General features: G+C 47.7%; 1 protein-coding gene across 1 annotated transcript in view; it reads right to left on the bottom strand.

The window, feature by feature from the left end:
- LOC144487266 (V-type proton ATPase subunit B, kidney isoform-like) overlaps window positions 1-24,527 on the bottom strand; it is a 73,264-nt gene that overhangs the window by 33,651 nt on the left and 15,086 nt on the right. The window contains exons 2-3 of the mRNA XM_078205351.1: window positions 3,968-4,023; window positions 1,792-1,890 (exon numbers count right to left, since the gene is read on the bottom strand). Of these exons, the coding sequence (XP_078061477.1) occupies window positions 1,792-1,890; window positions 3,968-4,023 (155 nt within the window). The remainder of the gene's footprint in view (window positions 1-1,791; window positions 1,891-3,967; window positions 4,024-24,527) is intronic.

The raw sequence follows: 24,527 nt of genomic DNA, 5'->3' as shown, positions 1-24,527 counted from the left end.
AGGGGGGAGTGAGGGGTGAGGAGGGGGTGAGGAGGGGGTGAGGGTGAGGAGGGGGTGAGGAGGGGATGAGGGGGGAGTGAGGGGTGAGGAGGGGGTGAGGAGGGGGTGAGGGTGAGGAGGGGGTGAGGAGGGGATGAGGGGGGAGTGAGGGGTGAGGAGGGGGTGAGGAGGGGGTGAGGGCGAGGAGGGGGTGATGAGGGTGTGAGGAGGGGATGAGGGGGGAGTGAGGGGTGAGGAGGGGGTGAGGAGGGGGTGAGGGCGAGGAGGGGGTGATGAGGGTGTGAGGAGGGGGTGAGGGGGGAGTGAGGGGTGAGGAGGGGGTGAGGGGTGAGGAGGGGATGAGGAGGGTGTGAGGGGGGTGAGGAGTGAGGAGGGGGTGAGGGGTGAGGAGGGGTGAGGGTGAGGAGGGGGTGAGGAGGGGGTGAGGGGTGAGGAGGAGGTGAGCGGTGAGGGGTGAGGAGGGGGTGAGCGGTGAGGGGTGAGGAGGGGGTGAGGGTGAGGAGGGGGTGAGGGTGAGGAGGGGGTGAGGAGGGGGTGAGGAGGGGGTGAGGGGTGAGGAGGGGGTGAGCGGTGAGGGGTGAGGAGGGGCTGAGGGGTGAGGAGGGGGTGAGCGGTGAGGGGTGAGGGTGTGGGCGGTGAGTGATGGGATTCCAGCCTGGAGTGTGTTGGAATCTAGTCTATGAGATAACCAATGTCAAAATGTGTGCTGGAACAGGGGAAACCCAGGATCTATGAGGAAATGGAGTTAGAGTCATAGAGGTTTCCAGCATGGAAACAGGCCCTTCAGCCCAACTTGTTCATGCTGCCCTTTATTAACCCCTAAGCTCGTCCCAATTATCCACGTTTGGCCCATATCCCTCTATACCCTCACATTCCTCTATTCTTCACTGTGCTGGCAAGGTGACACAGTGGTTAGCACTGCTGCCTCACAGCGCCAGGGACCTGGGTTCCATTCTGGCCTTAGGTCACTGTCTGTGCGGAGTCTGCACGTTCTCCCTGTGTCTGCGTGGGTTTCCTCCGGGTGCTCCAGTTTCCTCCCACAGTCCAAAGATACAGCATGGAAACAGGCCTTTCAGCCCAACTTGTCCATGCCGCCTATTTTTAACAACTTAGCTAGTCCCATTTGGCCCATATCCCTCTATACCCATCTTACCCATGTAACTGTCTAAATGCTTTTTAAAAGACAAAATTGTACCCGCCTCTACTGCTACCTCTGGCAGCTTGTTCCAGACACTCTGTGTGAAAAAACTGCCCCTCTGGAACCTTTTGTATCTCTCCCCTCTCACCGTAAACCTATGCCCTCTAGTTTTAGACTCCCCTACCTTTGGGAAAAGATGTTGACTGTCTAACTGATTTATGCCCCTCATTATTTTATAGACCTCTATAAGTCCACCCAAGTCTTGTACGCTCCAGGGAAAAAAAGTCCCAGTCTATCCAGCCTCTTCTCTCAAACCATTAAGTTTGTGGACAGTTTGGTTCAGTACAGCCTCTGCAATGTGCTGTTAAAGTTAGTCAGCATCAGTTAGAATCTCACATTGTATGTTTCTATTGAGGAAAAAGCAGGGTTAGGCTGTTGAGTTGGATGATCAGCCATGATCTTAATGAATGGCGGAGCAGGTTCAAAGGGCCAAATGGCCTCCTCCTGCTCCTATCTTCTATTGTCTGGTTACACAGCCTCTGTGGTGGTCTTGGCTATCAGTGGGCAGTGGGGACTGTGTGAGGATCATGGGCTCATCCTGGGAGAATCCCATGCTGGGGAGTGAAGGCCAGTATTGCCGATGGTTGTGTTACCTGGACAACAGCCTTGGATCCAGCCACTTCCAGCACCTGGCCACTGCGCTGACTCCGATCAGGAAGAGTGAAGTTCACAATCTCTGCGTACTTGGGGAACTGTAAGGAAGGAGCAGGTAGAGGGATGTAAATGACACGAGATGGACATGGAACACAACATTGCTTATTTACTTCCAAAATCAAAACTGGACAATGGGAAGTGGACAGATTTAAGCTGCTGTCCAAAGAACAATGAACAAAGAAAATTACAGCACAGGAACAGGCCCTTCGGCCCTCCAAGCCTGCACCGGCCATTCTGCCCGATTGAACTAAAACCTCCTACCCTTCCGGGGACCATATCCCTCTGTTCCCATCCTATTCATGTATTTGTCAAGACGCCCATTAAATGTCACTATCGTATCCGCTTCCACTACCTCCCCCGGCAGCGAGTTCCAGGCACCCACCAGCCTCTGTGTAAAAAATCTGCCTCGTACATCTCCTTTAAACCTTGCCCCTCGCACCTTAAACCTGTGGTCCCTAATAATTGACTCTTCCACCCTGGGAAAAGGTTAAGTAAGTTAACCGTTTGTAATTATTAAGACTGGAAAACTTCATTCAGATCCACTGAACGGTATCCGACAGGAGAGTTTGATGGGGACTGTGATTTAAGTTATACCCAGTTCTGGGACTCCTGCTGCCGTTCCCATTTCTGTGAATTATCACTGGAGTGGGATAAGGGTGTGGGTATCCCACCCGAACTCCCACCCGACCTGACAAACCCTCTGTGATCTGAGTGGAGTTGGGCCCTTTCAGTATGTTGAAGAGGTTTTGGGCCTTCCAGAGGTGTTGTGAAACATACAGGGAAGCGGATAAAAAACACCATTACTTAGTCCTGGAATCCTTTCAAAATTGTTTTTTTTCCAGTTGGAATAGTTAGATGCTGCATTGTATGAGCGTACAAACATACCATATAGGAGCAGAAGTAGGCCATTCGGCCCCTCAATCCTGCTGAATCATTCAATAAGATCATGACTGATTTGTTTGAGTTTTAAGTTCAAGTTTATTTATTAGTGTCACAAGTAGGCTTATGTTAACACTGCAATGAAGTTACTGAGAAAATCCCCCAGTCGCCACACTCTGGCGCCTGTTCGGGTTACACTGAGGGAGAATTTAGCATGGCCAATGTGCCCAACCTGCACGTCTTTCAGACTGTGGGAGGAAACCGGAGCACCCGGAGGAAACCCACGCAGACACGAGGAGAATGTGCAGAGTCCACACAGACAGTGACCCGAGCCAGGAATTGAACTCATGTCCCTGGCGCTGTGAGGCAGCAGTGCTAACCACTGTGCTACCGTGTTACCCTACCGTTCTACATTCCCGTCTACCTGACTTGCCTAACAAGAATCTGTCTACCTCCACCTTAAAAGTATTCAATAGCCCTGCCTCCGCTACCTTCTGAGGCAGAGAGTTCCAAAGTCGAATAACCTTCTCAGAAAAAAAATTCTCATCTCTGTCCTAAAAGGGTGACGCCTAATTTTAAAACAGTGTTTCCTCGTACTGGGTTCGCCCATAAGAGGAAACATCCTTTCCACGTCCACTTTGCCAAGACTGGTCAGGATCTAATAGACTTCAATTAAGTCACCCTTCACACTTCTAAACCCCAGTGGAAACAAGCCCACTCTGTCTAACCTTTCCTCATCAGACAACCCAGCCACTCCAGGTATCTTCTCCTTAGAATATCACTCAGAAGGAATGAGAAAGTAAAGTTGTTTCTCAGTGCAGCAGCCAGCTGTCAGCCTCTGGACCTCTCGAGAGTGGAGGGCCCCACTGGAGTTTTACACTTTGGCGATCAACAGTTGGCGGTGCTGATTAAATAAGAGTGACATCTCTCACACTGGCCCGGTAATCACCTCACTGCCTCCGCCTCACGCATCATTACCTCAGACGCCTCTCAGTCAGGAAGTGATGTTGCTGACGGCCCCCTAATGAATGAGCTGCACAGTAAAAAGGAACAATGGAACCACAGCTCCAACTAACTTGTTGAAGCTCTGGGGCTCGAAGAATCACAGGGAGGAGAAACAATGTTTGTCTAGTAGCACCGCTCGACCGCCCCCTCCAACCCCTGCCCACCCCTCTCCCGAACACTGCTTCACCAACCGGGTACTGAATAGGCGTTACAACATGGCCAGTACACTACCTTAACATTATCCAGCACCACCAATGGTCCATTCACTGCTGAGATGGTTCTGTATGCTGCAGAAAGGAAAGAGTTGAAATATTTTAGCGGATGAGAAGGAGCAGCAGAGAAAAGTTCCACACGCCGTCACGCTGCCAGTTTAACATCCATTCAAACTGACATGCACAGCCACCATATCTGTAAAGGTCATGACCTGCCCAGCTGGACGCCCCAGCACAGGGCCTCTTGTACACACACATCTGTGCGGCGCCCCATCGCGATCCAGCCTCGCTAACGACTCCGATCTTTTCCCCAAAAAGAAATTCCCAAAGACCTGCCGACACCGCTGAGAGATGGGACCGGCACAGAGTTGGCCAACTAGTACCTGAAACCATGCCAAGAACTCATATCAATACTGATGTTTAGCTAATGCCGAGATGTGAGGTTAACGTTACACTGAGACTTCTGCCCTGCTTTCTCCTCGCTCTTTTTTAATTAGGTTATCACATTCTTTTCTCATCCTTCATTTTTCGATCTGCATTAACAACATGTTAATCTTTTTTTTATTCATTCGTGGGATATGGGTGTCACTGGCTGGGCCAGCATTTATTGATGTGGAGATGCTGGCGTTGGACTGTCCAACGCCGGCATCTCCACATCATGACTACCATCGACACCGCAAACTGCCGGCTCCAAGTGTTTGTATCTTAATAAGGCTCCGAAAGCTTGTGTGGCTTTTGCTACCAAATAAACCTGTTGGACTTTAACCTGGTGTTGTTAAACTTCTTACAGCATTTATTGCCCATCCCTAGTTGACCTTGAGAAGGTGGTGGTGAGCTGCCTTCTTGAATCGCTGCAGTCCACGTGCTGTGGGTTGTCCCACAATGCCGTTAGGGAGGAAATTCCAGGACTTTGACCCAGCGACTACGAAGGAACGGCGATATATTTCCAAGTCAGGAACACAAAATCGAAAAGTTGCAGATGCTGGAAATCTGACAGAATAAGAGAAACTGCTGGAAAAACTCAGAGAATCTGCGGAGGGAAACACACAGCATTCCTGTGGATGAGCTTTTCAATCTTGTAGGAAGTGGATAAGTTATTTGTGAACTGTGTTTTTAAGGAATTCAATGTTCCCTTTACACAGTTAACATTTATATTGTATTCTTTACATTTTTTCAAGCCAACAGCCCAGGTTTTGAGATATCTGGAATTGAAACTGTGGGTGGAATTTTCCCGTCCTGCCCGTTACAGGAATCGTAGCGAGTGGGGCAGGACGGAACATGCAAAGGTCCATTAACCACAGGCGGGAATTATCCGGCCTTGAGACAAGCGCGGCTGGAAAATCCCACCCTTTCAGTACTCAACATTCCTACGGTGGAAACCAGATTTTTGGCATCCAAAGTGTGCACAGTAAACGGGAAACCCGCATTTCCGGATTCTCTCCGGATTTTACGCTGCGTCACTCAGATCTTCCACCTGCGTCACTATTCTCTCTGACAGTGAAATTAGACTTAAAATCAGCCGATAAGATGATTTGCTGGATGGCATTTCAGAGAAAATTGGAGGTGTGTCACAAAATCTTTTGGAGCACAGATCTGGGCTGTTACAAATAAAAGGTTGGAAAACACAGTATTATATAATAAAATACCATGTGTTACTGGGTATAGCACTGTATATATTATATAGTAACACAAGGTGTGTTATTATATAATATATACAGTGCTTCACCCAGTAACACAGGGTACGTTATCATATAATATATGCAGTGTCATACTGTTATACTGGGTTTAAACTAATTCAGCAGGAGGATGGGAACCTGAATTGTAGATCCAGTGTACAGGAGGTTGAGAGTAGTGAGGTCATGGATGAGGTTTCAGCATCGCAGGAGTGTACTGGCAGGCAGGAAGGTGGTTTGAAGTGTGTATACTTCAACGCCAGGAGCATCCGGAATAAGGTGGGTGAACTTGCGGCATGGGTTGGTACCTGGGACTTCGATGTTGTGGCCATCTCGGAGACATGGATAGAGCAGGGACAGGAATGGTTGTTGCAGGTTCCAGGGTTTAGATGTTTCAGTAAGAGCAGGGAAGGTGGTAAAAGAGGGGGAGGTGTGGCATTGTTAGTCAAGGACAGTATTACGGTGGCAGAAAGGACATTTGATGAGGACTCGTCAACTGAGGTTGTATGGGTTGAGGTTAGAAGCAGGAAAGGAGAGGTCACCCTGTTGGGAGTGTTCTATAGGCCTCCGAAAAGTTCCAGAGATGTCGAGGAAAGGATTGCAAAGATGATTCTGGATAGGAGCGAAAGTAACAGGGTAGTTGTTATGGGGGACTTTAACTTTGCAAATATTGACTGGAAAAGCTATAGTTCGAGTACTTTAGATGGGTCAGTTCTTGTCCAATGTGTGCAGGAGGGTTTCCTGACACAGTATGTAGATAGGCCAATAAGAGGCGAGGCCACATTGGATTTGGTACTGGGCAATGAACCAGGCCAGGTGTTAGATTTGGAGGTAGGGGAGCACTTTGGTGATAGTGACCACAATTCGGTTACGTTTACTTTAGCGATGGAAAGGAATAGGTATATACCAAAGGGCAAGAGTTATAGCTGGGGGAAAGGAAATTATGATGCGATTAGGCGAGATTTAGGATGCATAAGTTGGGGAAGGAAACTGCAGGGGATGGGCACAATTGAAATGTGGAGCTTGTTCAAGGAACAGCTACTGGGTGTCCTTGATAAATATGTACCTGTCAGGCAGGGAGGAAGTGGTCGAGTGAGGGAACCGTGGTTTGCTAAAGAAGTTGAATCTCTTGTGAAGAGGAAGACGGAGACTTCTGTAAAGATGAGACGTGAAGGCTCAGTTAGGGCGCTTGAGAGTTACAAGTTAGCCAGGAAGGACCTAAAGAGAGAGTTAAGAAGAGCCAGGAGGGGACATGAGAAGTCTTTGGCAGGTAAGATCAAGGAAAACCCTAAAGCTTTCTCTAGGTATGTCAGGAATAAAAGAATGACTAGGGTAAGATTAGGGCCAGTCAAGGACAGTAGTGGGAAGTTGTGTGTGGAGCCTGAAGAGATAGGAGAGGCGCTAAATGAATATTTTTTGTCAGTATTCACACAGGAAAAAGACAATGTTGTCGAGGAGAATACTGAGATACAGGCTATTAGACTAGACGGGATTGAGGTTCATAAGGAGGAGGTGTTAGCAATTCTGGAAAGTGTGAAAATAGATAAGTCCCCTGGGCTGGATGGGATTTATCCTAGGATTCTCTGGGAGGCTAGGGAGCAGATTGCAGAGCCTTTGGCTTTGATCTTTATGTCGTCATTGTCTACAGGAATAGTGCCAGAAGACTGGAGGATCGCAAATGTTGTCCCCTTGTTCAAGATGGGAAGTAGAGACAACCCTGGTAATTATAGACCGGTGAGCCTTACTTCTGTTGTGGGCGAAGTATTGGAAAGGATTATAAAAGATAGGATTTATAATCATCTAGAAAGGAATAATTTGATTAGGGATAGTCAACACGGTTTTGTGAAGGGTAGGTCGTGCCTCACAAACCTTATTGAGTTCTTTGAGAAGGTGACCAAAGAGGTGGATGAGGGTAAAGCAGTTGATGTGGTGTATATGGATTTCAGTAAAGTGTTTGATAAGGTTCCCCACGGTAAGCTATTGCAGACAATACGGACGCATGGGATTGAGGGTGATTTAGAGGTTTGGATCAGGAATTGGCTAGCTGTAAGAAAACAGAGGGTGGTGGTTGATGGGAAATGTTCATCCTGGAGTTCAGTTACTAGTGGTGTACCGCAAGGATCTGTTTTGGGGCCACTGCTGTTTGTCATTTTTATAAATGACCTGGATGAGGGCGTAGAAGGATGGATTAGTAAATTTGCGGATGACACTAAAGTCGGTGGAGTTGTGGACAGTGCGGAAGGTTGTTGCAGGTTACAGAGGGACATAGATAAGCTGCAGAGCTGGGCTGAGAGATGGCAAATGGAGTTCAATGCGGCAAAGTGTTACTGGATATAACACTGTATATATTATATAATAACACACCCTGTGTTACTGGGTATGACACTGTATATATTATATAATAACACACCCTGAGTTACTGGGTATGACATGATATATTATATAATAACACACCCTGAGTTACTGGGTATAACACTGTATATATTATATAATAACACACCCTGTGTTACTGGGTATAACACTGTATATATAATATAATAACACACCCTGTGTTACTGGGTATGACATTATATATTATATAATAACACACCCTGTGTTACTGGGTATAACACTGTATATATTATATAATAACACAGCCTGTGTTACTGGGTATAGCACTGTATATATTATATAATAACACACCCTGTGTTACTGGGTATGACATTATATATTATATAATAACACACCCTGTGTTACTGGGTATAACACTGTATATATTATATAATAACACACCCTGTGTTACTGGGTATAGCACTGTATATATTATATAATAACACACCCTGTGTTACTGGGTATGACATTATATATTATATAATAACACACCCTGAGTTACTGGGTATAGCACTGTATATATTATATAATAACACACCCTGTGTTACTGGGTATAACACTGTATATATTATATAATAACACACCCTGTGTTACTGGGTATGACATTATATATTATATAATAACACACCCTGTGTTACTGGGTATAACACTGTATATATTATATAATAACACACCCTGTGTTACTGGGTATAGCACTGTATATATTATATAATAACACACCCTGTGTTACTGGGTATGACATTATATATTATATAATAACACACCCTGTGTTACTGGGTATAGCACTGTATATATTATATAATAACACACCCTGTGTTACTGGGTATGACATTATATATTATATAATAACACACCCTGAGTTACTGGATATAACACTGTATAAAGGCAGACCCTGTTGGGTCTCGCACTGTATATATTGTATAATAACACACCCTGTGATACTGGGTGTAACACTGTGTATATTATATAATAACACACCCTGTGTTACTGGGTGTAACACTGTGTATATTATATAATAACATACCCTGTGATACTGGGTGTAACACTGTGTATATTATATAATAACATACCCTGTGATACTGGGTGTAACACTGTGTATATTATATAATAACACACCCTGTGTTACTGGGTGTAACACTGTGTATATTATATAATAACACACCCTGTGTTACTGGGTGTAACACTGTGTATATTATATAATAACACACCCTGTGTTACTGGGTGTAACACTGTGTATATTATATAATAACACACCCTGTGTTACTGGGCGTAACACTGTGTATATTATATAATAACATACCCTGTGATACTGGGTATAGCACTGTATATATAGACAGACCCTGTTGGGTCTCGCACTGTTTATATTATAAATACATGCTACGCTAACAGATGTAACACAGAATTGCAACAGATAATTTGGCCAATTGCAGCAACTGTTTGGTGTTTTTTTCCACCACCTGTTTAATTATTCCAACCCATGACCTTTTCTGTCTCAGCTGATGTTTATTGCTCAAGGACCAGCGGACTGTAGTGAGGGGTTGTGGATGGCCAACGTCCAAGTTCATTGGTGGAGCTCAAGAAGGTGTGTACATACTGCGCGCTCACCTTCCAGGAAAGGGTTAAGTGGAACTGGCTGCTGTTGTCTGCCTCTGATCACATTTACAACTTTCTCTTTCTCTTGTAGTCTCGGTGCGTTTGGTTCACAGTTCGGCAAGTCATGGCTCACGTGACGGTGCAGGTGTGTGTGGGAACCCCAGTGAGCCGCCTCCTAATTAGTAGCATTGTGTGAACTCCTCCTTCCCCCCCCCCCCCGCACCCCCCCGCCAGGGCATTCAGCCCAACCGGTCACCTCGCATTGAGCTCCAACACTTGATGTCATTGGGCCATTGACACGTCAGACAATGGCTGTGTTTTGGTGGGGGTGTAGTTTGGGGGTGGGGTAGTGGGGGAGGTGTGCTGCAGTGTGGGCAGAGGGGATGAAGCAGTGAAGTGGGTTTGGGGGAGCTGCTGTAAAAGGTCGAAGATAATGCAAAGCTATATGGCCTGGACCTGCCCTCTAACCCCCGTCAACACCTACCCCCCTAACAGATGTGAGCCAAGGCTAGGTCAGTAACAGTGAGGCTACATGTTCAGAGCCAGCCCGGTCAGTGTGTTCTTGGCCCATTGTTCCAGAGCTAGTTAATAACACAGGCCTGTCAAACCCTGCTGGTGATTGCCTATGACAGGAGCTGTGAGTTTGGGGCAGTGAGTTAGGCAGTTTGATTGGCCCACAGTGGGGCTTAGGTTATCAAGGCCACCCACCTGGCAAACCCCTGGTAAGGCGGTGCTTTTTATTAAAAAAACCTTCAGACAGTGATTCCTTCACTGAGCAATGATTAAATCAATTCTAACACCTTCACTAATCGCTCTCTCCCTTCTTCTCATGCGATAGATAGAAGACTTGCACTCCGATAGCACCTTTCTGGTTCTCCAGAAATCCCAAAGCACGTCACACTCCGTGAAGTGTTTTGTTTTTTTGATGTGTGGTCACTGCTGTATTGTCGGAAACATGGTGGCCAATTTGTGCACAGCAAGCTCCCACAAACAGTAACATGATCGTGGGAATCGCAGAAAAGGTCCCAACTGGTTGCACAAAGGAAGATGGTTGTGGGGGTTGGAGGTCAGTCATCTCAGCTCCAGGACATCTCTGCAGGAGGTCCTCATGGTCAGTGTCCTACACCCTACAATCTTCAGCTGATTCATCAATGACCTTCCTTCCGCCATAGGTCAAAATCAGGCATGTTCGTTGATGACTGCACAATGTTCAACACCATTCACAACTCCTCAGATACTGAATCAGTCCATGTCCACATGCAGCAAGATATTTGCCTTCCTGAATACTTATGGTTCCTGCATGATAACGTTTTGTGATTCATGCACAAGGACACCCAGATCCCTCTGTACCACAAAGTTCTGCAATCTCTCTCCATTTAAATATTATTCTGTTTTTCTATTCTTCCTGCCAAAGTGGCCAATCTCACATTTCCCCACATTATACTCCACCTGCTATATTTTTGCCCATTTACTTAACCTATTTACACACCTTTACAGATTCTATCCTACTCACAACTTGCTTTCCCGCATAGCTTTGTATCATCAGCAAAATTTGGCTGAAAAAAACAGTCAGTTTCTTCCTTCAAATCATTAATATATGTTGTAAATAACTGAGGCCCCAGCATTGATGGAGGGATACAAAAGAATGGTCTAGTTTGGACCAGGGAGCGGCACGGGCTTGGAGGGCCGAAGGGCCTGTTCCTGTGCTGTATTGTTCTTTGTTCTTTGATCATGGAATGGAATCCACAATCAATATTTCTCCCCATATTTCTCAGAAGACGAAGGAAATTTGGCATGTCAGCTACGACTCTCACCAACTTTTACAGTTGCACCATAGAAAGCATTCTTTCTGGGTGTATCACAGCTTGGTATGGCTCCTGCTCTGCCCAAGACCGCAAGGAACTACAAAGGGTCGTAAATGTAGCCCAATCCATCACGCAAACCAGCCTCCCATCCACTGACTCTGTCTACGCTTCCCGCTGCCTCGGCAAAGCAGCCAGCACGTACCAACTGACTCAAGAACAGCTTCTCCCCTGCTGCTGTCAGACTTTTGAATGGACTTATCTTGCATTAAGCTGATCTTTCTCTACACCCTAGCCATGACTGTAACACTACATTCTGCACTCTCGTTTCCTTCTCTATGAATGGTATGCTTTGTCTGTACAGCGCGCAAGAAACAATACTTTTCACTATGTTAATACATGTGACAATAATAAATCAAATCAATTTAAATCAGAATCCCTACGGTGCAGAAGGAGGCCATTCAGCCCACCGAGCCTGCACTGACAGCAATCTCACCCATTCACGTCACCCCATGCATATACCCCACTAATGCCCCTGGCACTAATGGGTAATTTAGCATGGCCAATCCACCTAACCGGCACATCTTTGGACTGTGGGAGGAAACTGGAACTCCCGGAGGAAACCCACGCAGACACGGGGAGAATGTGCAAACTCCACACAGACAGTGACCCAAGGCTGGAATTGAACCTGAGTCCCCGGCGCTGTGAGGCAGCAGTGCTAACCACTGTGCCACCATGCCGCCCATGTGGCACTCCACAAGTTACAGTTTGCCATCCTGAAAATGATCCATTTATCGTGGGTCTCTGGTCCCAAGAACAAAGAACGGCACAGGAACAGGCCCTTCGGCCCTCCAAGCCTGTGCCGATCATGATGCCCTAACTAAACTAAAAAAAACCTTCTGCCCTTACTCGGGCCGTATCCCTCTATTCCCTCCCTGTTCATGGACCCATCCAGATGCCTCTTAAATGTTGCTAATGTGCCTGCTTCCACCACCTCCTCTGGCAGCTCATTCCTGTTAGCTCATCTAGAATCTGCGCTTATCTCTCACTCTCAGCATTCTGAGTCCTTATCTTGTACAGTAAATTATTTGGGAAGCGAAGCTTTACCACCCTAGGCACGCTGAAAGTAAGCACTCAGGCAGTAAAGAAGGCAAATGGTATGTTGGCCTTCATAGTGAGAGGGTTTGAGTATAGGGATAGGGGTCAAAAGAGAAAATGCTGGAAAATCTCAGCAGGTCTGGCAGCATCTGTAAGGAGAGAAAAGAGCTGACGTTTCGAGTCCAGATGATCCTTTGTCAAAGCTTTGTCAAAGAGTCATCTGGACTGGAAACGTCAGCTCTTTTCTCTCCTTACAGATGCTGCCAGACCTGCTGAGATTTTCCAGCATTTTCTCTTCTGGTTTCAGATTCCAGCATCCGCAGTAATTTGCTTTTACTTTATACAGGGATAGGGATGTTTTGCTGCAATTGTATAGGGCGATGGTGAGGCCACACCTGGAGTATTGTGTGCAGTTTTGGTGTTCTTATCTGAGGAAGGATGTTCTTACTATAGAGGGAGTGCAGCAAAGGTTTACCCGGTTGATTCCTGGGATGGCAGGTCTGTCACATGAGGTGAGACTAAGTCGGTTAGGATTATATTCACTGGAGTTTAGAAGAGTGAGAGGGGATCTCATAGAAACTTATAAAATTCTAGCAGGGTTAGACAGGGTAGATTCAGAAAGAATGTTCCCAATGGTGGGGGAGTCCAGAACTAGGGGTCATAATTTGAGGATAAGGGCTAAATCTTTTGGGACTGAGGTGAGGAGAAATTTCTTCACCCAGAGGGTGGTGAATGTGTGGAATTCACTCCCACAGAAAGTAGTTGAGGCCAAAACATTGTCTGATTTCAAGAAGAAATTAGATATAGCTCTTGGGGTTAAAGGGATCCGGGGATATGGGAGAAGGGGGGATCAGGATATTGAATTCGATGAGCAGCCATGATCAAAATGAATGGCGGTTTCTCTTCCAGTGTTGCTAACCCTCCAGGATTAGCCTCCAGGAATTGATATCAATCTCCAGACACTGCTGTGTCCAACCCTGGAGAAGAAATATCATTGGGACATGGAAAAGATTGTTTGAGTGTCACTTTCTTTGAACATTTCTCTCTACCAGATATAAAAATATTGAAAATGGGGGGAAATAAATGGCTTGTTTCACTGACAGTGAAGCATAATGCAATTGGCTAATGAGTCTTTTTGCTTTCCAATTGGTGTAGGAAAGTAGCAAGTCACAAGAACGAAATAAAAACAGAAACTGCTGGAAAATCTCAGCAGGTCTGACAGCATCTGTGGAGAGAGAATAAAGCCAATGTCTTGAGTCTCAATTACTCTTCGTCAGAGCTCTGATGCTGTCAGACCTGCTGAGATTTTCCAGCAGTTTCTGTTTTTGTCTCAGATTCCAGCATCCGCAGTATTTTACTTTAGTCACAAGAATGGATGTGTTGGCCGACTAATAGCGGGAGTGTTTAAGTTTATTTATTAGTGTCATAAGCAAGTTTACATTAGCACTGCAGTGAAGTTACTGTGAAAATCCCCTAGTCACCACACTCCGGCACCTGTTCGGGTACACTGAGAGAGAATTTAGCATGGCCAATACACCTAACCAGCACGTCTTCCAGACTTTGGGAGGAAACCGGAGCAGCTGGAGGAAACCCACGCAGACACGGGGAGAATGTGCAGACTCCACACAGACAGTGACCCAAGCCGGGAATTGAACTCGGGTCCCTGGCGCTGTGAGGCAGCAGTGCTAACCACTGTGCCACTGGGTCACGTCTTGTGGTGGAACCTCCGGGAATATATTCATTGGCACAATTGTGAACCTTAATGGAGGCACAGGAACAGGAAGCAAAATGTTATGGTGGATGGGTCTTTTTGTGACTGGAGGGTTGTTTCCAGTGGAGTTCTGTGTGCCACAGTATTGTTTGTGATACATATTAAAGAGAATCTCAAACAATGACAAGGCACAGTACAGGAAAGAGATAGAGAATCTGGTGAACTGGTGCGGCAACAATAATCTCTCCCTCAATGTCAACAAAACAAAGTAGATTGTCATCGACTTCAGGAAGCATAAAGGAGAACATGCCCCTGTCTACATCAACGGGGACGAAGTAGAAAGGGTCGAAACCGTCAGATTTTTAGGTGTCAAGTTCACCAACAACCTGTCCTGGTCCCCCCACGCCAACACTATAGTTAAGAAAGCCCACCAAAGCCTCTACTTTCTCAGGAGGCTAAGGAAATTTGGCATGTCCACAATGCCTCTCACCAAATTTACAGATGCGCCATAGAAAGCATTCTTTCTGGTTGTATCACAGCTTGGTATGGCTCCTGCTCTGTCCAAGACCGCAAGGAACTACAAAAGATCGTGAATGTAGCCCAATCCATCACGCAAACCAGCCTCTCATCCATTGACTCTGTCTACAATTCCTGCTGCCTCGGCAAAGCAGGCAGCATAATTAAGAACCCCACGCACGCCGGACATTCTCTCTTCCACCTTCTTCCTTCAGGAAAAGGATACAAAAGTCTGAGGTCACGTACCAACCAACTCAAGAACAGCTTCTTCTCTGCTGCCTTCAGACTTTTGAATGGACCAACCTTATATTAAGTTGATCTTTCTCTAAACCCTAGCTCTGACTGTCGCACTGCATTTTGCACTCTCTCCTTCTCTATGAAGAGTATGCTGTGTCTGTATAGCGTGTAAGAAACAATACTTTTCACTGTATACTAATACATGTGACAATAATAAATCAAATCAAATAAACCTAAATGGTGGAGGGGGAACATGATAAAGAAGTTTGCATTTGATGCAAAAGATGCCCATGTGGTTCATAGTGAGGAGATATTCCTGGATGGTCAGAAAAATGAGAAATTGAGTTGTGTTTGCAGAAGGCTGAGATAATCTTATAGAGGTCTATAAAATAATGAGGGGCATAGATCAGCTAGATAGTCAATATCTTTCCCCAAAGGTAGGGGAGTCTAAAACTAGAGGGCATAGGTTTAAGGTGAGAGGAGAGAGATACAAAAGTGTCCAGAGGGTGGTGAGTGTCTGGAACAACCTGCCAGAGGTAGTAGTAGAGGCGGGTATAATCTTGTCTTTTAAAAAGCATTTAGATAGTTGCATGGATAAGATGGGCATAGAGGGATATGGGCCAAATGCAGGCAATTGGGATAAGCTTAGGGGGTTAAAAAAAGGGGCGGCATGGACAAGTTGGGCCGAAGGGCCTATTTCCATGCTGTAAACCTCTATGAGTCTGTGAGCAGTGAATTTGGGGATCGCTTACAGTTTATTTTGAGAGGAATGGTTGGTATCTTTCAACCTCTTTGTCAACATTCGTTCACTTTCCATCTTTGACTTGCATTTTCTAAAGCCTCTTAAACATCCTTCGCTTTAGCCGTGACTTTGCATGTCTTAACCTTTGACTTCTTTCACTCCATCTCTTTGTCACGAACATGCTGGAAGATTCAATGGGCTCTTTCGAAACCAGCCTGCCATGATTGAGTTGAGTAAGCAGGGTGATTCACTTTGTCTCTCACTGTTATCTCCTAATTTATCAGACTGAATCAATCAGAGATAATTGATTTAATTAAGCTTAGTCCCCACATTCCACCGCCCCCCTCCCCCACGCACTACCCCTCCCACTCCCAACCTCCTGCCTCACTCTAGCTAAGGGTGGTTTCGAAAATGCTTGAAACTGCCTTAAGCACCTTGTTGATCACATCATTGAATTTCCCCCCCAAGCATTTCCCTGTAGTTGATGCTGTGCAGGATGTAGGAGTTACCTGTAGTTGATGCTGTGCAGGATGTAGGAGTTACCTGTAGTTGATGCTGTGCAGGACGTAGGAGTTACCTGTAGTTGATGCTGTGCAGGATGTAGGAGTTACCTGTAGTTGATGCTGTGCAGGATGTAGGAGTTACCTGTAGTTGATGCTGTGCAGGATGTAGGAGTTACCTGTAGTTGATGCTGTGCAGGATGTAGGAGTTACCTGTAGTTGATGCTGTGCAGGATGTAGGAGTTACCTGTAGTTGATGCTGTGCAGGATGTAGGAGTTACCTGTAGTTGATGCTGTGCAGGATGTAGGAGTTACCTGTAGTTGATGCTGTGCAGGATGTAGGAGTTACCTGTAGTTGATGCTGTGCAGGATGTAGGAGTTACCTGTAGTTGATGCTGTGCAGGATGTAGGAGTTACCTGTAGTTGATGCTGTGCAGGATGTAGGAGTTACCTGTAGTTGATGCTGTGCAGGATGTAGGAGTTACCTGTAGTTGATGCTGTGCAGGATGTAGGAGTTACCTGTAGTTGATGCTGTGCAGGATGTAGGAGTTACCTGTAGTTGATGCTGTGCAGGATGTAGGAGTTACCTGTGTCTGACCCCAGGCGGAAGGGTTCAGCTGACCCAACTTTGGAGCGTGTCATAGCTGTACCTCTCCTCCGCCCCGGAACAATATCACAACAGAATACAGCATTTTTTAAAAGTTCATTTGTGGGACATGGGCGTCGCTGGCTGCCAGCATTTATTGCCCATCCCTAGTTGCCCTTGAGAAGGTGGTGGTGAGCTGCCTTCTTGAATCACTGCAGTCCACGTGCTGTGGGTTGACCCACAATGCCGTTAGGGAGGGAATTCCAGGATTTTGACTCAGCGACTGCGAAGGAACGGCGATATATTTCCAAGTCAGGATGGTGAGAGGCTTGGAGGGGAACTTGCAGGTGGTGGCGTTCCCAAAGTGCTTTGCAAGGTAAGGTAAGAGGGAAGCGAGCGTCACAGGTGGAGCTGGAATTGGGGAACGAATTAACTCGTGTTTGTAAATCTCCCTGAAGACAGTTAGGAAACCCTCGTTACAGGAATGTTAGCCAAACAGAAAGTGACACCCAGCCACTGCGGAGTTAATTAGGGCAAGTGATGAAAGGTTTGGTCAACAAGGCAGGTTCAAAAGAGTGTCTGAAATCAGGAGAGTGAGGCAGAGAGTCAGAGAAATTTAGGGAGGGAATTCCAGAGCTTGGGGTCCAGGCGACCGAAAGCTCGGCAGAAGGATCTTGGGGTAATTATTCATCGATCCCTGAAGTTGGCAGAGCAGATGGATAGAATGGTTAAGAAGGCATCTGGGACATTTGCTTTCATCAGTCGTGGTATAGAGTGTAAGAGCAGGAGGTAATGTTGGAGCTGTACAGAGCGTTGGTTAGGCCACAGCTGGAGTGATTCATTTTGGTAGGACTAATTTAAATGTGGATTACAGGGTCAAAGGTAGGGTTCTGAAGACTGTGGAGGAACAGAGAGATCTTGGGGTCCATATCCACAGATCTCGAAAGGTTGCCACTCAAGTGGATAGAACTGTGCAGAAGGCCTACCTTTTATTAACAGGGGGTTGGAGTTTAAGAGCCGTGGGGTTATGCTGCAACTGTACAGGACCTTGGTGAGACCACATTTGGAATATTGTGTGCAGTTCTGGTCACCTCACTATAAGAAGGATGTGGAAGCGCTGGAAAGAGTGCAGAGGAGATTTACCAGGATGCTGCCTGGTTTGGAGGGTAGGTCTTGTGAGGAAAGGTTGAGGGAGCTAGGGCTGTTCTCTCTGGAGCGGAGGAGGCTGAGGGGAGACTTAATAGAGGTTTATAAAGTGATGAAGGGGATGGATAGCGTGAACGTTCAAAGACTATTTCCTCAGGTGGATGGAGCTATTACAAGGGGGCATAACTATAGGGTTCGTGGTGGGAGATATAGGAAGGATATCAGAGGTAGGTTCTTTACGCAGAGAGTGGTTGGGGTGTGGAATGGACTGCCTGCAGTGATAGTGGAGTCAGACACTTTAGGAACATTTAAGCGGTTATTGGATAGGCACATGGAGCACACCAGGATGATAGGGAGTGGGGTAGCTTGATCTTGGTTTCAGATAAAGCTCGGCACAACATCGTGGGCCGAAGGGCCTGTTCTGTGCTGTACTGTTGTATGTTCTATGGAGTACTGTGTGCAGTTCTGGTCACCTCACTATAGGAAGGATGTGATTGCACTAGAGGAGGTACAGAGGAGATTCACCAGGATGCTGCCTGGGATGGAGTATTTGAGCCATAAGGAGAGACTGGATAGGCTTAGATTGTTTTCTTTAGAACAGAGAAGACTGAGGGGGGACATGAATTAGGTATGTAAGATTATAAGGGGCATGGACAGGGTGAATAGGGAGCAGCTGTTCCCCTTGGTTGAGAGGGGTCATCAGGAGGGGGCATAGTTTTAGGGTGAGGGGCAGGAGATTCAGAGGGAATTTGAGAAAAAAACGTTTTCACTCAGAGGGTGGTGGGAATCTGGAATGCGCTGCCTGGGAAGGTAGTGGAGGCTGTAAACCTTACAACCTTTAAAAAATATTTGGATGAACACTTGAAATATCGTAACATTGAAGGATATGGGACACGTGCAGGAAAGTGGGATTAGCGCGACTTTAGTGGTACTATTGTCGGTGCAGACCCAATGGGCCGAAGGGCCTTTTCTTCACTGTATGACTAATAGCCGACTGATAAAAATCGGCAATGCTCAAGAGGCCAGAATCAGAGGAGCACAGGGATCGCGGAGGGTTGTGGGGCTGGAGGAGATTAGAGAGGGGCAAGGCCATGGGGGGAATAAGATGGGGATCAGAATTTTGAATTTGAAACATTGCCACACTCCACTTGCAGAGGCAAAAAGGTGAATGGGATTTGGAACAGGAGTGGCTCAGTTAAGAGAGGAGGAGGATACCGGCCCTTGAAAGTGGGAAGAGAAGTTGTTCGAGTTTGAGGAGTCTGGAGTAAAGGAATGCATGTGGTACAAAGAAGCAATGCAGAGCCCAGGTTGAGTGGGTGCAGCGTGAGTTCGAGTTAGAAATATGCTGTATTCAAACCGGGGTGTAGGTTGCTTGACAAGGATAACTGTAAACTGCGATGGCATAATGATAACGATTTCCTTCGGGAAAAAGATACAAAGTCTGAGGTCACGTACCAACCAACTCAAGAACAGCTTCTCCCCTGCTGCTGTCAGACTTTTGAATGGACTTATCTCTCATTAAGTTGATCTTTCTCTACATCCTAGCTAAGACTGTAACACTACATTCTGCACTCGCTCATTTCCTTCTCTATGGACGGTATGCTTTGTCTATAGCGTGCAAAAAACAATACTTTTCACTGGATGTTAATACTTGTGACAATAATGAATCAAATCAAATCAAAATAGGTCCTTTAGTATTTTGTTCATTGGGAGTGAATGGGAAGATGTTTGGGTCCATTGGGATTCGATATAGGGGGATGAATGAGAAAGGATTTAATCCATTGGAACTCTGCACCATGTGTGTGAATGGGAAAGGTTTGGGTCCATTGGGATTCTGTGCAATCGGGGTGACTGGGAGGGGTTTGGGTCCATTGGGATTCTGTGCAATTGGGGTGACTGGGAGGGGTTTGAGTCCATTGGGATTCTGTGCAATCGGGGTGACTGGGAGGGGTTTGGGTCCATTGGGATTCTGTGCAATTGGGGTGACTGGGAGGGGTTTGAGTCCATTGGGATTCTGTGCAATCGGGGTGACTGGGAGGGGTTTGGGTCCATTGGGATTCTGTGCAATCGGGGTGACTGGGAGGGGTTTGAGTCCATTGGGATTGTGCACAGTGGGAATGAAAGGGAAAGGTTTGGGTCCGTTGGGATTCTGTGCAGTTGGAGTGAATGGGAGAATTTGGGTCCATTGAGATTGTGCACAATGGAAGTGAATGGGAAAAGGATTGGGTCCTGGAGTCATGAACGGAACACAGTGGGTGCGATTTTCCAGCCTCGCTCACCCTGAAACTGGAAAACCCCACCTGAGGTCAACAGACCTTTCCATGGTCCGCCACTTGCCCGCCTGATTCCCATGGTGGGAGAGATGGTAAAATTCATCCCAGTGTGTCAGGAATTCTGTATTCTAATAGAAACCTCCAGGTTTCCCATTCAGCCCATCACACCAATGCCTTAGGCAGAGCCTCAATTGATATCACCCTGCCTCCCAACCCCCACCATCGCCCACTCCATCACCACCCAACTACCCTCTCTCTTTCGGCACAGCCCAGTAATTGTTCTCCCATTTCAAGTAGTTATCTAATTCTCTTTGGAAAATTCCTATTGAATCTGCTTCCATCGCCCATTCAGGCAGTGCCTTCCAGATCACAAATCAATGCTTTAAAAAATCAGTGTCTCCCCCTGGCTGCCTTACCAATTCACTTAAATATATTTCACGCTTTTATATTAAACAGGGGGCAAGTGAACGTAGCGATAAAAAAGGGCATAGGAAAAGGGTTCAGTGTACAGCAGCGAGGCACCGTCAGTTGTACAGAGAGTGGTGATCACATGGCAACACAGAAAATAGGGCAGTGTCAAATTGACAGCTATAATTGCGACCACAAGGGACATAATGTCGTTAGTTCTGTGTCTAAAATGATTTCTCATGCCAATGTTCTCGCAGTGAGCACCGTTTCTCCCTGGGAGATGAAATAAATTGGAGACTGCAGTGGTATAGATTAGTACAGGCTCCCTCAGCACAAAGTGTGAATGGACAGGCGGAGTCCTCCAGTCTCAGTCCCTTCTGTTGTCAGTTCCCTCAGCTCCTGTGCAAAGCCAGGGGCTGATTTGGTGAAGGTAGCGACACATCGACACCACTGCATGGCTGCGCACACACACACACTCACTCACTCACTCACATACACACAGCCCTTTAGTCTCAATCCCACACTGCCAGTCTGAAAGAGGCACAGCAAACATGCTTCAGTTCACTCGACACATTCACACCAATGCTGTCAGCGCTTCCTCACTCTCCGTAATGAGTGTGAATCTGACAGTGCAGCCGTGATAACAGTTCAAAGGCCTCCCATCGGCACACAGAGCAAAGATAGAGTACTGCGATCAGCAAGCGGTACAGGGCACTCAGTACTGGGCATCCGGAGTGGGCAAATTCTGGGCACATATAGGGGGCACAGTTCAGGGAAAAATAAGGTGCACAAACTTCAGGGCAGATCATCCCTCCTCACCCGATAACTCACTCCCAGCTCCCTCACTGTGTAACTCACTCCCAGCTCTCTCACTGTGTAACTCACTCCCAGCTCCCTCGCTGTGTAACTCACTCCCAGCTCCCTCACTGTGTAACTCAATCCCAGCTCCCTCACTGTGTAACTCACTCCCAGCTCCCTCACTGTGTAACTCACTCCCAGCTCCCTCACTGTGTAACTCACTCCCAGCTCCCTCGCTGTGTAACTCACTCCCAGCTCCCTCACTGTGTAACTCACTCCCAGCTCCCTCACTGTGTAACTCAATCCCAGCTCCCTCACTGTGTAACTCACTCCCAGCTCCCTCACTGTGTAACTCACTCCCAGCTCCCTCACTGTGTAACTCACTCCCAGCTCCCTCGCTGTGTAACTCACTCCCAGCTCTCTCACTGTGTAACTCACTCCCAGCTCCCTCGCTGTGTAACTCACTCCCAGCTCCCTCACTGTGTAACTCAATCCCAGCTCCCTCACTGTGTAACTCACTCCCAGCTCCCTCACTGTGTAACTCACTCCCAGCTCCCTCACTGTGTAACTCAATCCCAGCTCCCTCACTGTGTAACTCACTCCCAGCTCCCTCACTGTGTAACTCACTCCCAGCTCCCTCACTGTGTAACTCACTCCCAGCTCCCTCACTGTGTAACTCACTCCCAGCTCCCTCACTGTGTAACTCACTCCCAGTTCCCTCACTCTGTAACTCACTCCCAGCTCCCTTGCTGTGTAACTCACTCCCAGCTCCCTCACTGTGTAACTCACTCCCAGCTCCCTCACTGTGAAACTCACTCCCAGCTCCCTCACTGTGTAACTCACTCCCAGCTCCCTCACCGTGTAACTCACTCTCAGCTCCCTCACTGTGTAACTCACTCCCAGCTCCCTCACTGTGTAACTCACTCCCAGCTCCCTCACTGTGTAACTGACTCCCAGCTCCCTCACTGTGTAACTCACTCCCAGCTCCCTCACTGTGAAACTCACTCCCAGCTCCCTCACTGTGTAACTCACTCCCAGCTCCCTCACTGTGTAACTCACTCCCAGCTCCCTCACCGTGTAACTCACTCCCAGCTCCCTCACTGTGTAACTCACTCCCAGCTCCCTCACTGTGTAACTCACTCCCAGCTCCCTCACTGTGTAACTCACTCCCAGCTCCCTCACTGTGTAACTCACTCCCAGCTCCTTCACTGTGTAACTCACTCCCAGTTCCCTCACTCTGTAACTCACTCCCAGCTCCCTTGCTGTGTAACTCACTAGCAGCTCCCTCACTGTGTAACTCACTCCCAGCTCCCTCACTGTGTAACTCAATCCCAGCTTCCTCACTGTGTAACTCACCCCCAGCTCCCTCACTGTGTAACTCACTCCCAGCTCCCTCGCTGTGTAACTCACTCCCAGTTCCCTCACTGTGTAACTCACTCCCAGCTCCCTCACTCTGTAACTCACTCCCAGCTCCCTCACTGTGTAACTCACTCCCAGCTCCCTCACTCTGTAACTCACTCCCAGCTCCCTCACTGTGTAACTCACTCCCAGCTCCCTCACTGTGTAACTCACCCCCAGCTCCCTCACTGTGTAACTCACTCCCAACCACCTCACTCTGTAATTCACTCCCAGCTCCCTCACTCTGTAACTCACTCCCAGCTCCCTCACTGTGTAACTCACTCCCAGCTCCCTCACTGTGTAACTCACTCCCAGCTCCCTCACTGTGTAACTCACTCCCAGCTCCCTCACTCTGTACCTCACTCCCAGCTCCCTCACTGTGTAACTCACTCCCAGCTCCCACACTCTGTAACTCACTCCCAGCTCCCTCACTGTGTAACTCACTCCCAGCTTCCTCACTGTGTAACTGACTCCCAGCTCCCTCACTGTGTAACTCACTCCCAGCTCCCTCGCTGTGTAACTCACTCCCAGCTCCCTCACTGTGTAACTCACACCCAGCTTCCTCACTGTGTAACTCACTCCCAGCTCCCTCACTGTGTAACTCACTCCCAGCTCCCTCACTCTGTAACTCACTCCCAGCTCCCTCACTGTGTAACTCACACCCAGCTTCCTCACTGTGTAACTCACTCCCAGCTCCCTCGCTGTGTAACTCACTCCCAGCTCCCTCACTCTGTACCTCACTCCCAGCTCCCTCACTGTGTAACTGACTCCCAGCTCCCTCACTGTGCAACTCACTCCCAGCTCCCTCACTGTGTAACTCACCCCCAGCTCCCTCACTGTGTAACTGACTCCCAGCTCCCTCACTGTGTAACTCACTCCTAGCTCCCTCACTGTGTAACTCACTCCCAGCTCCCTCACTCTGTAACTCACTCCCAGCTCCCTCACTGTGTAACTCACTCCCAGCTCCCTCACTGTGTAACTGACTCCCAGCTCCCTCACTGTGTAACTCACTCCCAGCTCCCTCACTGTGTAACTCACTCCCAGCTCCCTCACTGTGTAACTCACTCCCAGCTCCCTCACTGTGTAACTCACTCCCAGCTCCCTCACTGTGTAACTCACTCCCAGTTCCCTCACTCTGTAACTCACTCCCAGCTCCCTTGCTGTGTAACTCACTCCCAGCTCCCTCACTGTGTAACTCACTCCCAGCTCCCTCACTGTGAAACTCACTCCCAGCTCCCTCACTGTGTAACTCACTCCCAGCTCCCTCACCGTGTAACTCACTCCCAGCTCCCTCACTGTGTAACTCACTCCCAGCTCCCTCACTGTGTAACTCACTCCCAGCTCCCTCACTGTGTAACTCACTCCCAGCTCCCTCGCTGTGTACCTCACTCCCAGCTCCCTCACTGTGTAACTCACTCCCAGCTCCCTCACTGTGTAACTCACTCCCAGCTCCCTCACTGTGTAACTCACTCCCAGCTCCCTCACTGTGTAACTCACTCCCAGCTCCCTCACTGTGAAACTCACTCCCAGCTCCCTCACTGTGTAACTCACTCCCAGCTCCCTCACTGTGTAACTCACTCCCAGCTCCCTCACTGTGTAACTCACTCCCAGCTCCCTCACTGTGTAACTCACTCCCAGCTCCCTCACTGTGTAACTCACTCCCAGCTCCCTCACTGTGTAACTCACTCCCAGCTCCTTCACTGTGTAACTCACTCCCAGTTCCCTCAC

The sequence above is a fragment of the Mustelus asterias genome, unplaced genomic scaffold (genome assembly GCF_964213995.1).
Source record: "Mustelus asterias unplaced genomic scaffold, sMusAst1.hap1.1 HAP1_SCAFFOLD_684, whole genome shotgun sequence".
Classification (NCBI taxonomy): Eukaryota; Metazoa; Chordata; class Chondrichthyes; order Carcharhiniformes; family Triakidae; genus Mustelus; species Mustelus asterias.
This window is presented reverse-complemented; position numbering and strand designations above follow the sequence as displayed.